General features: G+C 46.3%; 2 protein-coding genes across 2 annotated transcripts in view; one reads left to right on the top strand and one right to left on the bottom strand.

Moving 5' to 3' along the window:
- The window catches only part of LOC118310830 (inner ear-specific collagen-like), an 8,445-nt gene extending 3,502 nt beyond the window's left edge, over positions 1-4,943 (top strand). Inside the window, exons 3-6 of the mRNA XM_035634137.2 lie at positions 1-228; positions 984-1,064; positions 1,280-1,360; positions 1,754-4,943. The exon at positions 1-228 is cut by the window's left edge and continues 151 nt beyond it. Of these exons, the coding sequence (XP_035490030.1) occupies positions 1-228; positions 984-1,064; positions 1,280-1,360; positions 1,754-2,673 (1,310 nt within the window). The 3' untranslated portion in view covers positions 2,674-4,943. The remainder of the gene's footprint in view (positions 229-983; positions 1,065-1,279; positions 1,361-1,753) is intronic.
- Positions 4,944-5,095: 152 nt separating this feature from the next.
- Positions 5,096-15,000, bottom strand: part of saga (S-antigen; retina and pineal gland (arrestin) a) — a 10,714-nt gene continuing 809 nt past the window's right edge. Inside the window, exons 2-16 of the mRNA XM_035634152.2 lie at positions 13,764-13,846; positions 12,205-12,265; positions 11,970-12,014; positions 11,135-11,334; positions 10,174-10,233; positions 10,011-10,078; positions 9,582-9,717; positions 9,324-9,408; positions 8,660-8,732; positions 8,299-8,436; positions 8,038-8,115; positions 7,582-7,596; positions 7,327-7,379; positions 6,522-6,531; positions 5,096-5,599 (exon numbers count right to left, since the gene is read on the bottom strand). Coding sequence (XP_035490045.1) covers positions 5,479-5,599; positions 6,522-6,531; positions 7,327-7,379; positions 7,582-7,596; positions 8,038-8,115; positions 8,299-8,436; positions 8,660-8,732; positions 9,324-9,408; positions 9,582-9,717; positions 10,011-10,078; positions 10,174-10,233; positions 11,135-11,334; positions 11,970-12,014; positions 12,205-12,265; positions 13,764-13,811 — 1,191 coding nt within the window. The 5' untranslated portion in view covers positions 13,812-13,846 and the 3' untranslated portion in view covers positions 5,096-5,478. The remainder of the gene's footprint in view (positions 5,600-6,521; positions 6,532-7,326; positions 7,380-7,581; positions 7,597-8,037; positions 8,116-8,298; positions 8,437-8,659; positions 8,733-9,323; positions 9,409-9,581; positions 9,718-10,010; positions 10,079-10,173; positions 10,234-11,134; positions 11,335-11,969; positions 12,015-12,204; positions 12,266-13,763; positions 13,847-15,000) is intronic.

The following is a 15,000-nucleotide window of genomic DNA, read 5'->3' as shown; positions in this document are numbered from 1 at the left end:
TGCCACCGTTGTCAAACAGCGGCAACATGACCGAATACTCGAACAACCTCCAGATGCTGGGGGTCACTGGCCCAGTGATTCCCTCCATGCCTGATACAATGATCTGTGACACGCTGCTGAACTCACCGATCCCACTGCCCCTCGACCAGATTCCACTTTTCTGCATCTGTTCGCACTGCAAAGGCACCGTGGGGCCCAAAGGAGACCGAGGAGACCGGGGCCCTCCAGGCACGTAGACCACTTTAAAACACCTGTTTGAGTTTCGGTGAAAAACCCGCTACAGTCTGGTTCTCGAAGGGGCAACCGAAGCCCGGCTAGCTCAGTCGGTAGAGCATGAGACTCTTAATCTCACGTTGGGCGAGGTACTTTTCAACCGACATGTGAATCGGTGTCAATCAGTCAACATTAGTGGCTGCTGAACAAGTTGTGGGACGAATAATGGATTATCTTATCTCAATAATCATAAAAGATTTCCCACGTTAGCGAGAGTCAATCAGAAAGAGCACACAAGGAACAAAACGTCCGTCATTGAGCGGAAAAATATATTATATATTATATATATATATTTACGAAAACAAGATTCACTCTCCAGCTTTGTGATTTCTTTGTGTAACGGGAGTGGTGTCAGACTCCCGACCTCTGGCACGGGAGATAGATGCGCTGGCAAGGAGGCTAAAACCCATGGGCGCCAACATTTGTAGCTAGCACGTCTCTCGAGGTGTCAGGGAGTGAGGTTTACACCCACTGCACTGCACAGCACTCGACTAGCTGACCACCATTAACAATTTATCAGATTATGTCATTTCAATAAAAGGTAAAATTAGATTTGATTACTAATTTTCACAACAGCGTTAATAAATTGAAAAAGATCAGGTCATGACAAAGGTTGAGAACGACAGGCCATGACACAGCAGAGGCTGGTAGATTGATTCCCCTTCAAGACATTTATGCTAAAACTGACTTGATTGTTCATCGTTGATCAGGTTCACCTGGGAGTCCTGGGAGGAGAGGGATGACTGGATTCAAAGGTCGACCAGGATTCACAGGCCCTCAGGGAATAAAGGGTGAGTTATTCATCACTGCATCAGTAATGACCTGCGCTCCTACTGGTTAGCTTCAAAATGGATGTGTTTAGCTTAGCTTAGCATAACTCTACACTACAACTTCCAACTTTTAAGACACCAGCCAAGTCGCAGATTATTCAGTCTGTCTCTTGTCCTGCTGCCAGTGGATACATTTGAATGCATTCATTGTTTTCTGTCTTTGTCTGATGTTCCAGGTCAGAAGGGAAACCTGGGGGAGAAGGGGGAGGTCGGCCCTGTCGGATTCACCGGGACAAAGGGCCAGCAAGGCTACAAAGGTCAGCTGATATCCTTATGTAAATTCAAGATTGCTCAGTGTAGTTGGTTGTTAGTGATACATGGACGCCATGACTCCACTAACACCAGGATGACTGCCTTTGTCTGTTTTGACATTCAGGCCTATAGAAACATGTCATATCCTCTTTGAATGTCCTCAGGCACTGTCCCTGTTTCCAGAATGACATTTGAAATAACTTCATATGATCTACACTATGCTGTAGAAATAAAATCCAACTACAAATTAGTTAATTTGAACCCTTGACACGCTTTGGAGAACCCTGCCATGGTGGCTACTTGGTGACCTCAACTGTGGAAAGGGTTAGGATTCAAAGCGGTTTCATGTTTTACTTTGTGCTAAAATGTAATGCAACTGTATGTGTGTGTGTTTCCAGGGGAGAAAGGGGATGGAGGAGTGATCGGGATCCCGGGTCCACAGGGCCCCCAGGGAGAAACTGGCACATGCCCTGCATCCTGTGAGAGTGTCGAGGGTCCACCAGGTCCACAAGGGACCCCAGGACCAGCAGGAGCCCGGGGCCTGCCTGGGGTACAAGGAGTTGTGGGAACCAAAGGTTTTAAGGGCGATAAAGGTGACCTGGGTAGACCTGGCGACCCCGGGCTGAATGGCCAGAAGGGGGATCAAGGTGAGGAAGGCGTGTGTGAGTGCACCGATGGGATGAAGGGCACTGATGGGACACCAGGACAAAAGGGAACTACAGGGGACAAAGGTGACACTGGGGCCCAAGGTGTTCAAGGCCCTGTGGGGCCAAAAGGCGACGAGGGCATCAGTGGTGTCTCTGGTCCCCCCGGTCCCTGTTCCATTGCCCTCCAATCAGCCTTCTCTGCATGTGTCAACCAATCGTTTCCTGTTCAAGACTGGCCCATCCCTTTCCCACATGTCCTCAGCAATCGACAAGGACACTTCCAACCACTCTCTGGCATCTACAAAGCCCCCTTCAATGGCACCTATGTCTTCTCCTTCCATCTGGCGGTTGCCTTCAGGACACTTAAGGTCGGCCTGTTTGTCAACCTCTACCCTTTAGTCAGAACAACGGAAACCACCAACCAAGCCACAGCTAGCCAGACGATCGTCCTCCACCTCAACGCAGGAGACCAGGTGTGGCTGCAGGTGAAGAACACTGTCACCAATGGTCTTTACACCGACAACGAGAGCAGCAGCACCTTCTCTGGGTATCTGCTCTACGCCGACTCCTGCGAAATTGGCTTCGGACGAAATTTCGTGCCCGTACCAGAGTTTCAGGACGGAGACTTCAGCTGGGATGGTCCTCCACAAACCACCACTCCTCCACCATAGTCGGCTCCAGTCAGTCAGTCAGTCGCACATTTATAGATGAAGTATCCACATCCTGTCAATCAAACATTCTGTGCATTTATAACTGCAACTTTTAAAGGTGGGGTATTCCTAAAAAAAAGAGCAGAGTTGAGTGATTTTTGAGTTTGAGAAGTTACAAGTCATGTAGTTGCTTCCCTCACTGCTGTTACCTAGTTAAATATTAACTGAGTCAATCACAACTACTCCTAAAATGTACTATTCAGTCTGTGCCATTTGTGGACTGGACCTGGGTTGTTCTAGATACTGTTGTTGGTGGGTGGTTCTCGTCAGAGGAAAGAGGCGACCAGCAGAACTTCTAACCAATAGGTTTGCTGTGATCACAGCAAAAGAACAAACCAACAAGTCAACAGCTCCTGAATCACACTGACGTCATGGTGATCCTCTGACTTTTCCTGTCAAGATCGTAATTAGTGGTTTTCGGTGACATAACTTGACAACTATCGGATCACCATGAAATTTGGTCGAGAGCGTTCACGTTACGGTTCAGTCATCTACTAATCTGATCTGTCCATTACTTTCAGGTTTCGAGCTAATTAGGGAACATGAGTATGCTAACATGCTTAACTAAGACTGTGACCGTTACATCCACTTGGAAACATGATTTTTGGTTAATTGGCAAGTTCCGGAAACCTAATACCTTGGATAAATGATACTCTGGGCCATTAAAAACATACACACGGATAGATTTGAATCCATAAATGTAAATTATTATTTCAATTTCAACCAAAACTATGAAGTAAAACCAGAATAAGAATAGAAGTCTGTATGTTTTAAAGCTCTATAGTGTTTCAGTTACTGCACCAGGGCATATCGATATCGATTCTCTCCTGTGGGATCCGATCACACCAGTTCACTGACACGTCCAGTGATGACATCACATCCGACACAGCACGACCTCGCTGCAGCTGAGGAGACAAACTGTATCGTCCTCTTCACTTCCTGTGATGTCATCTTAGCTCTAAATAGAGGAGGCGCCACGCCCACAACTTGAACGGTCCAATCAGGACCGGTTCTGGATTCCAAACAATTACACGTGAATAATAAAGAGCGATAATCTCTTCTCAAGTCTGAAGCCAAACGACACAAGACGTGTGTTTGAACAAGATTTGGCAAAACTATTAAAGAGAAACTACCTGTGAGTTTTTAATGGCACCAAGTAGTTCCAGCAGGAACATACCCCCCTTCAAGTGCGGAGATAAATTGGTTCTGGTGATAGTCTGGTGCCAGCATGACGTCTGCACCTGATCAAGTATTTCCTCTAATCTTTTAGGACTCTAAAGCTCTAAAGCTAAATGTTTTTGATGGCACTTTAAAAAGTAGTAAATCCATTTTTTTACCCCCTGAGATCAGCTTGCTGCAGCTTAGTTCTAGAGCCAGTATCATTTCACGTTTTCAAATGTTAATGATGGAAACATTTTGATGCTTGAGAAAAAACAACAACAACTATATTAAATTGCAACCAAAGCGTCTGCTTCCATCACGAGTCCTCTGTTAATAGCTCATGCGATGATTTGTTAACCACCTATGAAGCTGAAATGAACACCTGGTTTCCATCTCCGCGCTCATGACGAGCGATGAACGCCACGTGTCGTGATGTGCTGCTGACTGACACGGATCTGTCGCTGGAATCGTCGTCCTGGTGACAGAGCGAAGCCAAATCTGCCAAGGAAGTAGAGGAGCTGAGGAGGGTAAAGGTTACAGGTACGAAGAGAGTTTAAATGGAGAAAGAGCAGGTCAGGAAGGACGCGGTGAAGGAAACAAGACGTGGGGCCCAGACGTGAACAGGTAGGGATGTGTTGTTCACGAAGTTCGGCTACTTTCAAAAATCTTCATCAACTCCCGTAACGGTGACCAACGAGTCACAAACTGCTAAAACAACTAAAAATTTGATTCAAAAAATGTTTTCTGGAAAAACAACAACTTTTGCTTACAACAATTACATATTATCCGATCTATTTTATAACAAGTCGAGTTATTTCATCAATATCGTCTCGAATCTGAAGAAAGTTGAGCCATAAAAGCAGAAGTGGAGGTCACATGATCGGCTATCCGATTGATTTACACAAAAGAACGATCTCATAAAACTCCTTGTGGTTAATGAAGAGTGACATTAAAGAGGACGTTGTGATGTTGAATGCTACAGGACGCCTGCAGCGGATTCTGGACATGTGATTGGACGATACAGGAGTCGTCTGAAGGAACGTGGCATGAAAAGTATAAAACACTGTGGTTTGTGTCCGTGTCACATGTTCGCTTCTCGGTTTTGCTGCGAACGTGTGCGTTGTGGTTTTTGTCTGAAATTAAAATACTGTCCTAACAATTTATTCGTCGGTTTTGATTTAGTTTTTTTGCGCATCACATCCACGACAGGAAGACAGAGCAGAATGGATCAACCCGCTTTTATTGTCACAGAGAACAAACACATCGCATCACCTCAAAACGGCAAAATACAACTTTCATACAAATGTTTCTACAGGCAGCAGCTCTACAGCGACGAGTCACACACACCAGTACACTACTGTCAAACCTAAATACCATTTCATATACGATACATAAACATATCGGAGCGTTTTCCATACAGATCGAGTCTCGTGTTTGTGTCTTGACTGAGCGCTGGAAAACGATCTGCAGTGACGAGAAGCACATCTACGTGACACTCAGTTACAGGTGAGGCCCTTCAATCGCGCTGCATCTCGTTCTAGCACTAAACTCCCAACGCTGCCTCAGTGTTGCAGCCACCGCGTCACCTGCTCGGCTTCCTCTCCTCTACTTCTCTTTGGGCGCCATGTCGTCGCCGCCCGACACATTTCCGTCTTCGTCGTCGTCGATCATCCCCTTCAGGTAGGAGCGCTTGAACTCCTGGAACACCATCTCCTCCTCCAGCTCGCTGCAGACGACAGCAGAGGGAACAGACATTTATTCAACGTTAGGGAGTTAAAACATTTCCCATTGCAATATTTATATATTTAAACATGCCAATGCTTCCTAAGTTTTAATAATCACACCTTTATGACAAAGAAATGTAACTGAGGCTTGATATTTTTCAAGTTTAACCAATAACGTTGATATGAATAAAAAATGTAAAAAAACAACCAAATATAGAACTTGAATTAAGAAAAAACATTTTTTTGTAAAATAAAACTTTTCATATCGCAAAATATAAACGCAGATACTGATATTGTCTGTAAAAGACCGATTTTAGCGACAAACCGGTCGAGTTCTGGTCTGAACTAAGACGAGCTACCTGCTGTTTTTAGATGTGGACGTCAACTACAACACCCAAGATGCATTTCGGCAACAGGCATCCAATCACAGAGCCTTATGCTGCGTTCCATGATACCTCGGAACTTTTCCGACATTGTCGTGATTCCGAGTTCCGAGATTATACAGGAACGATAAACCCGAGTTCCGAGGTATCATGGAACGCAGCGTGAAATCTGCTTCGTGTGCTGCCAACAGCTAAATAACGTGAGAATAGAATCTGCAGATGATGTCAAGTCATGTTCACATTCAGGCTGAGCTGAGGAGGAATCGAGTCACCGGGGCGACGTGAGGCTCCGAGTCAGACCCGCCTGACCACACGTACAAATACAGAACTGGATGAATACAGTGAAGTCAGGTTAAACCTGAGCAGAGGTCGGCTGGAGCAGAGCAGGGAAACAGAAGACAAGCAGAGGGAAGCTGATACTGCTGACAGAGACACTCGGATACAAACAGGAGATAGAAGAGGAATTTAAAAAATCGAGAAAGAGCTGATGAAGCGATAAAAGATCAGCGAACATGAGCCTGAACGACCGTGACGACCTCACCTCTCCTTCACTGTGGGCAGCAGGACAGACAGAGAAACAACAGGAAGGTTTAGATTCTGTTCGACGGTTTCCTTCAACTATCTGTTAAAATGTGGAGACGTTTTACACATGAGGTCTGAACACTCTAAATATTTACTAAAATATTCAGACACTGGTATGATTGGCCGATACACATAAGAAAAAAAAACCCTCAATGATTCATAAGACGTCATATGAAAACACTTATGAGAAAGAAACATACAAACAAAAGCTAGCCATGGAGTTCCACAAGGTTCTGTGCTGGGACCGATACTTTTCACTTTATACACGATTCCTTTTAGAGCCCGATATGGATTTTTGGGGGCTAATGCGGATATTGATACTAGGGAATACAAGATTTCCAATACGATACATCAGCCGATATATATATATATATATATATATATATATATATATATATATATATATATATATATATTTTTTTTTTTTTTTTAATTTGTCCATTATTCCTAAGGTGTCGTTACTAAACCCTTAAGACAAAGAAATGTAACCGAGTCTTGATATTTCACAGTTTAACCATAAACTTCATTATAAATATCTATAAATAAAAAGGTAACACAAATACAACCAAATATATATAATCTTGCATTAAGAAAACAAACATTATGTTATGCAAAATATAAACAGAAATAAAAAATCTATCTTCTTCATTGTTTATTCTCTATAATAATAATAATAGTTTTCATAAAGGCAAACTCAGATAAAGGCTGACACTGACATGTCTGTGAAAGAGCAGCGACGTTGAGATGAAGTAAGGAGTGTTTACCTGCGTCCGGTTTGGGATGCATCAGTTTGAAGGGAACCTCCAGGCCGACCTCACTGCAACACAAACCAACACTGTGACGTAACAATCACACGCACAAAGAGTTTGTGTGGATAAATGATCAACATGGGTTAGTCTCAGTCTAATGCAACAAATGAATCATTTAAAGTTGCACGACTAACTAAAGATCCGAAGCACTATTCGTTTCATAAAACTTTTATTTTCAGCATCAATGAAAACAAGAGGACTTGAACGCACCTTGATCCCATCAACCTGTGAGCGTGACGGAGACAAAGACCAAAGTCAGAACAGCAAGAAACAAACACTTCAGAGCCTGACGCTGATTTTAGTTTCCTCAAGAAGCACATGGGCTCCTCGACAGGAATATTTGTGCTTACGACCTATACTGCAGCCAGACACCAGGGGGCGGGGCTTACGACCTATACAGCAGCCAGACACCAGGGGGCGGGGCTTACAACCTATACTGCAGCGAGACACCAGGGGGCGATCATGATGATTTGGCTTCAGGAGCTGTCATGTCGTTTATCTTTGTTTACCGTCTGTGATGTAAATAATGTTTTTTTCCCTGACATCTAAAAAAAACAATTTAATGACCTCAAATCATTTATCTTGATCACCTGATTTTTTACGAAAAAAATCTAAATGGTTTGAGTTGTCTCACACACACACACACACACACACACACACACTGACCCTCCGATGATGAGCTTCACAACGATTTTGTAGGACACCATGATTCCCATGACCTCCTTCAGAACTCCATCCTTGACGCTGAGAGAGAAGAAGATGATCAACATGAGAAACGTGAAAGAAGGAAAAACACTTCATGTTCACGTTTAGATTACGTCTGCATCTGCGTTTGTTTGCTAGTTTGCAAAAGAAACTACAGAACCCATTTTGGTGACACTCTGGCGGACGTGTAATCCCTGTGAGTTCTCTCGGATGTTTGCTCACATGCTGGACGACGCCAGGTTGGTGTCCTCGTGCTTCAGTTTGCCGTCCAGAGCGATGCCCCTCCTCTCCCTGTTGTTGGCCAGCAGGGGCAGCAGCGTGTAGGTTTTCTGCAGCGTCGCTCCGGCCGACACCGAATCCCTGAGAGAGAGGGACAGTTGCACATTTCAGAAAAACTAAATATGAAGAACCAAGATGTGAAGACAAAGAGCCTCCACATCCACCGAACACAATCTGCAGATAAGACAAATTCCTGTTTCCAGGTTTTAAATCAACCAAACTGGCGCCTGTGCTTTTGGCTTTGACACCAAGTCCTCGTCCTCGTCCGTCGACTTTCTAATAGACAGATACAATAGACCATTACCCAAACTCCTCGATGGCCACAGACTTGACGTAGGTGTCGTTGGAGTAAAGGACGACGGTGGAGACCTGATCCACTGAGGAGGACAAGAGCAGACAGACGGTTCTGATCCTGTTCAGGCTTCAGCACATGTGACCCTAAAGCTGGATTCATGCTCGACGCGTCGGCCGTCCGCACTGGTGCCGTTTTGCAAAGTAATCGCAACATGTTTTCCACCGATGCTAAACAATTGGAAAAGTTCCACACTCTCCAAAACTCTCGTGCAATGCTTCCCCTTTTGGCCCCTTTGGACACAAAGTCACTTTTCAGCAACTGCCAGATGCCGTAGACACCCGCGTCGGTCAAAAGGACGAACAGAGCGCCTTCTTCTTCTGCGTCGCTTTTCAAGAAACAACCTTAAAACCAACTTTTCTTCGACCGCAACAACGCCGTCGCCATGGTGCTTGACACCATCTTTCTTCTTCTTGTGGCGATTATCAGCGGTGTAGATATTCACGCCGTAGATAGCGACACCTTTGTTTTTGGAGAAGACCTCAGGCACCCGAAGCGCGAGCAGTAAATAGTCTGGTGATGACGTCACAGGCGGCGTCGAGCATGAATCCAGCTCAACACATCTCAGCCTCCACTGAGGTCGATGAGATGGATGAGCGGCGAGTGTGGTGTTTACCAGAGACGACGATGTTCTTGATGTTTTTGCTGGAGCTGTTTGTGACGCTGACGTGCACCTTGACGGCCTCACCGTGGTAGTACATCTACAACAACAGGATGAACGGTCAGAGCGAGTGAACGCCAACATATCTTCTGTTAATTCTAATCACGATGGACAGAGTTTTGTCCTTTGGCTAATTCAGGAAATTCTTTTCTTTAAAAAAGGAACCTGGAATTTGCGACAGACTGTCGTCACATTGTGTCGTGAATTATTCACCTCTTTGTCCAGACTGGCCTTGACATGCAGCGGTTTGTCAGACATGACAAAGTCTTGGCTGGTTTCGACAGAGGGCGCCGCTCCCTCGCTGTCCGGGGCGAACTGGACTTTCCTGAGCATCAGCGCCACGGAGCTCCTGTTGGACAGAAACACGGCAAAAAATGAAGACCCACAAAGTCCGAGTGAGGCTTGAGCTGCAGGTGGGAAGGCGAATGTCTGCAGATGTTGGGATGATGAATGTCCGAGTGATTCCATGTGAGAACGTTCGGAGATTCTCCTGCTGCGGACGACAAGCTCCGGAGGACGTCCGGACTTTCTGCGTTTCATGTCTGAAAAACAGCTTCACTTTCTGCTCCGTGGTTCCTCTCGTTATTAAAACGAACAGTTGATACAAACCTCCACATTCTCGCAGTCGGAGCTCAGACTCACCGTTTGCGGACTTTGGCGTCCTGGCTCTCGGCGCTGAACGCCTTCACCTCAAACTCCACTGCACATTGCTACGGGCAGAGAGAGAGAAGAGGCGTCGCCGCCCTGTCAGGCGTTCCCGTCGCAAACAGCAGCCGCTAGTTTGAATCCTGAGTCGGGACCTTACCTTGCCGACGTCGTGGGGCGCAGGCTGCAGAGCCACTGAGCAAGGCAGGTTGTCAGGAAACTGAAAACAAGAAAACACGTCGATCAATCAGTCTTTTATTGCTAAAACACACAATGAAACAAATATCAAATACTGATGAATAATACAGACCAATAAATATGTATTGTTTGTACGTGAAGGTTAATCAACAAACAGGAGCAAGTTGAGGAAGTTAATATGATTATCATTATTTCAACGATTTAATAGCCCGACTGACCCTCGCCCGTCTGTCTGACCCTCGCCTGCCTGTCTGACCCTCGCCCGTCTGACTGACCCTCGCCCGTCTGTCTGACCCTCGCCCGTCTGTCTGACCCTCCCCCGTCCGACTGACCCTCGCCCGCCTGACTGACCCTCCCCCGTCTGTCTGACCCTCCCCCGTCTGTCTGACCCTCCCCCGTCTGACTGACCCTCGCCCGCCTGTCTGACCCTCACCCGCCCGACTGACCCTCGCCCGCCCGACTGACCCTCCCCCGTCTGACTGACCCTCCCCCGTCTGACTGACCCTCGCCCGTCTGTCTGACCCTCCCCCGCCTGACTGACCCTCGCCCGTCTGACTGACCCTCGCCCGTCTGACTGACCCTCGCCCGTCTGTCTGACCCTCGCCCTTCTGACTGACCCTCCCCCGTCTGACTGACCCTCCCCCGTCTGACTGACCCTCGCCCGTCTGACTGACCCTCGCCCGTCTGACTGACCCTCCCCCGTCTGACTGACCCTCGCCCGTCTGACTGACCCTCCCCCGTCTGACTGACCCTCGCCCGTCTGACTGACCCTCCCCCGTCTGACTGACCCTCGCCCGTCTGTCTGACCCTCGCCCGTCTGACTGACCCTCGCCCGTCTGACTGACCCTCCCCCGTCTGACTGACCCTCGCCCGTCTGTCTGACCCTCGCCCGTCTGACTGACCCTCGCCCGTCTGACTCTCACCTCGAAGAAGAACGGGTAGGCGTCGTCTCCCAGCTTGCGCAGCAGTCTGGCCTGTGTCTTGGTGTGGATGCCCTGCTCGCGGTCCTGCAGGGGCGGGTACACCTGGCGGGTGGACAGGTACAGCTCCCTGCGGAAGGCGATGCCCATCACGTCCATGTCGTCTCTGCCGTAGCGAAAGGTGCAGGATAGAGTGACGAACACTGGGGGGCAGAGGAGAGACACTGTTTCCGTCACAAACCAAAAGTCCTCAACGTGGATTCTTCATTTGAAGTTGAATCCGTTTACATAAGTTCACTGATTTTATGAATTTATACAAAATATCGTATGATTGCACAAATGCTGCACATGAGATTAGTTTATGCTACAAATCACATGTGGCTGAGTCTTGTGAATAAACAATATAAATTAAGTTCTGTTTCCACCTCTGAGTCTGTCTCTCTGTCTGTCTGTCTGTCTGTCTGTCTGTCTGTCTGTCTGTCTGTCTGTCTGTCTGTGAGTCTGTCTGTCTGTCTGTCTGTCTGTCTGTCTGTGAGTCTGTCAGTCTGTCTGTCTGTGAGTCTGTCTGTCTGTCTGTCTGTCTGTCTGTCTGTGAGTCTGTCTGTCTGTCTGTCTGTCTGTCTGTCTGTCAGTGAGTCTGTCTGTCTGTCTGTCTGTCTGTCTGTCTGTCTGTGAGTCTGTCTGTCTGTCTGTCTGTGAGTCTGTCTGTCTGTCTGTCTGTCTGTCTGTCTGTCTGTCTGTCTGTCAGTCTGTCTGTCTGTCAGTCTGTCTGTCTGTGAGTCTGTCTGTCTGTCTGTCAGATGTGTTTGGGTCTGGGTCTGTGTGTTTGAACTCTGACCTTTCCTCCCCTGCAGAGCCTCGGGATCAATGAGGATGACGCCATCTAGTGGTAGAAAAAAAAGAACAGATGAAAACCAGGATGAGTTCAGTTTCAGTCACTGTGTCTTCATCTTGTACCAACACACACTGAAACATACTGGACACATATCGGTCACTGGGTTAACGGTCGAACACGTGGAGGTCGTCAGGTCCACATCCTGCTGCTCAGTGCAGAACCGACTGGACAAACTCACCCACTGGCTCCACCGAGTCCACGCGGTCCACAAAGTCTCGCTTCCCCATGTAGACTGCGACCTGCAGCAGGAGGAACGGTCACGAGAAAATCGGACATTGATGATATTCACGAGCAGGACATTTACAGTTTGTTTTTCTGTAATTTTCTGGCGCCATCTGGTGGTAAAGTTGCAAACTGTACCCAACTGAGCGACCGACAGGGGACACTTTATGGTGTCGCACCGCGGATTCCACTTCCTGTTTCCATCAGCGTCTGAAAATTCAACGTGAACGCGACGTGTTCTGGACGTTTAGTTCAACAAGCGTATTCAACACGACGTAGAAACATGGAGACTCACACGGAGGTCGGTCCACCTCATGAACTATATTTAACTCTCATATGAATAGAGTTATGGACAATATATTCAACTTCTGTGAAACAGTTCTTCTGAATATTACACACTGGAGCTTTAAGAACAAAAATATAACATTTGAATATTCATCTTTTCTACCTTTTAAAAATTCGGTATAATAAAAGTTTTCATAAACACAAACTCAGATACTGAAACTGTGCGTGTGTGAAAGACTCGTCGTCTTTTTAACGGCCAACTGACGAAACATGAACATCATCGTCGTCCCGCTGCCGAGCTGAGATTAGACATTTAGTTATTAAACGCTCTCTTCAGTAGAGTCTTCTGTAATCTGACATAAAGCTGTCACACACACACACACACACACACACACACACACACGTGGCTCAGCTGTGCTCACGTGGTCGTGACTTTGTGTTCACCTCCTGAGGATCAGTCAGACGAGCAGGTGAGGCGCAGAAAACATATCACACAAAGGGAGTCGGACATTTTATAGACATTCATTTTCCTGAGTATCTTTCACGAGATTGAAGGTAAAAAGTTGAAATCTAAGCGATTAAATCTGGTGGCATTATCAAATGGTGAATGGACTGAATTTATATTTTCTAGTCTTATTGACAGAGCGCTTTACAGGACACGTTACAGTCACACAGAACGGGGAGCGGGGATCGAACCGTCGACCTTCTGGTTAGTGGACGACCTTCCTTCTCTCACCACCGCCCTTAACTATTAACTCCCTGAAAGTCTCTTTTACCTCCTTTAGAATAAAGAAGTGGAACGTCAGTCCGCAGAGCTCAGACGTCGGCCAACTGTCTCCTTGTGAATCTCAAGCGTGGAATCGGTCCAATAAATGATGTGATGATTTTCATCTAGGTCCATGGATTGTTCCCAGAAATCCATTAAAACCTTCTATTTCACCATGTTGAAGAAAGAGATAAAAAAATTCCCGGCCACATTTATTTAACGTCTACTTTGATTTTCTTTTTTTGGCAGGGGCGGGGTTTATGTTCTGTACCGCAGCCAGCCACTGGGGGGCGACCAAGACCTCCATCTTTATTTCCATTCTATAGTTGAGGTTCTTGACACTTTGACGCCTGCTCCTCTGTCTCTCACATGTTGGTCATTGTTCGGAGGACTGACCTGCAGTAACTCCACCCCGAGGGAAACGGTGGGTGATAATAATGTGTCATCTGAGATGTTTCACTCACCGACTTGTCTTTGCAGATCTTCTTGAAAACAACATTTCTTGGACTCATGTTGGTGCAGACGGAGGGCGACGAGTCGACAGAGCCTGAGAGAAACAAGGAACAAACTAAAAGTTCCATTGGTTGTCATGTGAGTCGCTGTTTCTTTAAAGTTAGGATTATTTTTCCTCACGTCAAATAATAGACCAACGTATAACAGTGTGAGGAATCAGGGATGTGAAGAACCAGAACCGAAAATGCCAGATCGGGCATTGGAAAGGTAACAAATCTATCAACCGATCCAATACCACCAAACCACCCTGACCCCAGAAATCACTTCTTCTTCTTCTTCTTCTTCTTCTTCTTTGATAGCAGTATCAGTTTTTTGCACGATGAGATTACGTACAAGTTCAATGCAAATACACAAACGTTTTGTGTACTCGCGTCTTTCAGTCATAACTGAAAAAGATCACAAATGAATCAATCTAGAACTAAACAACAATGACTTCCTGTGAGTAGCTGTTAACGTGCAGCCACAGCATTTCGGGACTCGGAATGCTGTCACCTCGGGACTCGGACCCCGAAGTCGAGGGCGGTGATGTTTTTCCGACCTCCCGAGTCCTAGTTCCGACTGCGGCGACGTTCCAATTGCAATTTCCGACTCGGAGGTTAAAATTCGAGTTCCGAGATCATCGTGGAACAATAAACCCGAGTTGCGAGTTCCGAGGTGAACTGGAACGCAGCATGAATGAAGAAGTGTGGTGGATCAGCGAGTCACGGACGAGGCGACTCTCTTGATCTTGGCAGCATCAGTCCACATTTGCAGATTTAAACTCGTAACCAAACTTATCTTACGTTGATTTTATTTTTATGTTTTTCGTGACTGAACCTGTGAATCTGGAAACAACCTCGACGTCCACATCTCTTCAAAACCCGAACAACTGGACCGAAACTACTTTCCAATAGAAAAAAAAAGGTCCCTGTCAAAACTGTTACAAGCGTTTTCTGATCTATTCTGGAGATAAGAATCTGTTTGTTTGGCACCACTGAAGATATGACCTCCACTTCCTCTTCAGTACAACTCGTCCTGACCATGGTCAGAGGCGGCGCTTTGGCGACACCTAGTGGCCTAAAGTGTAAACTGCACGACTGCATTTTTAAATGAACATCAATTCATGAAAATGAATGAAATATCATTTTAAATGTCCTTATTCAGTTTCAGGCGTACTAGAGGTCACAGAGTCAATACAAAATAAACATA

The sequence above is a fragment of the Scophthalmus maximus genome, chromosome 5 (assembly GCF_022379125.1).
Source record: "Scophthalmus maximus strain ysfricsl-2021 chromosome 5, ASM2237912v1, whole genome shotgun sequence".
Taxonomy (NCBI): domain Eukaryota; kingdom Metazoa; phylum Chordata; class Actinopteri; order Pleuronectiformes; family Scophthalmidae; genus Scophthalmus; species Scophthalmus maximus.
This window is presented reverse-complemented; position numbering and strand designations above follow the sequence as displayed.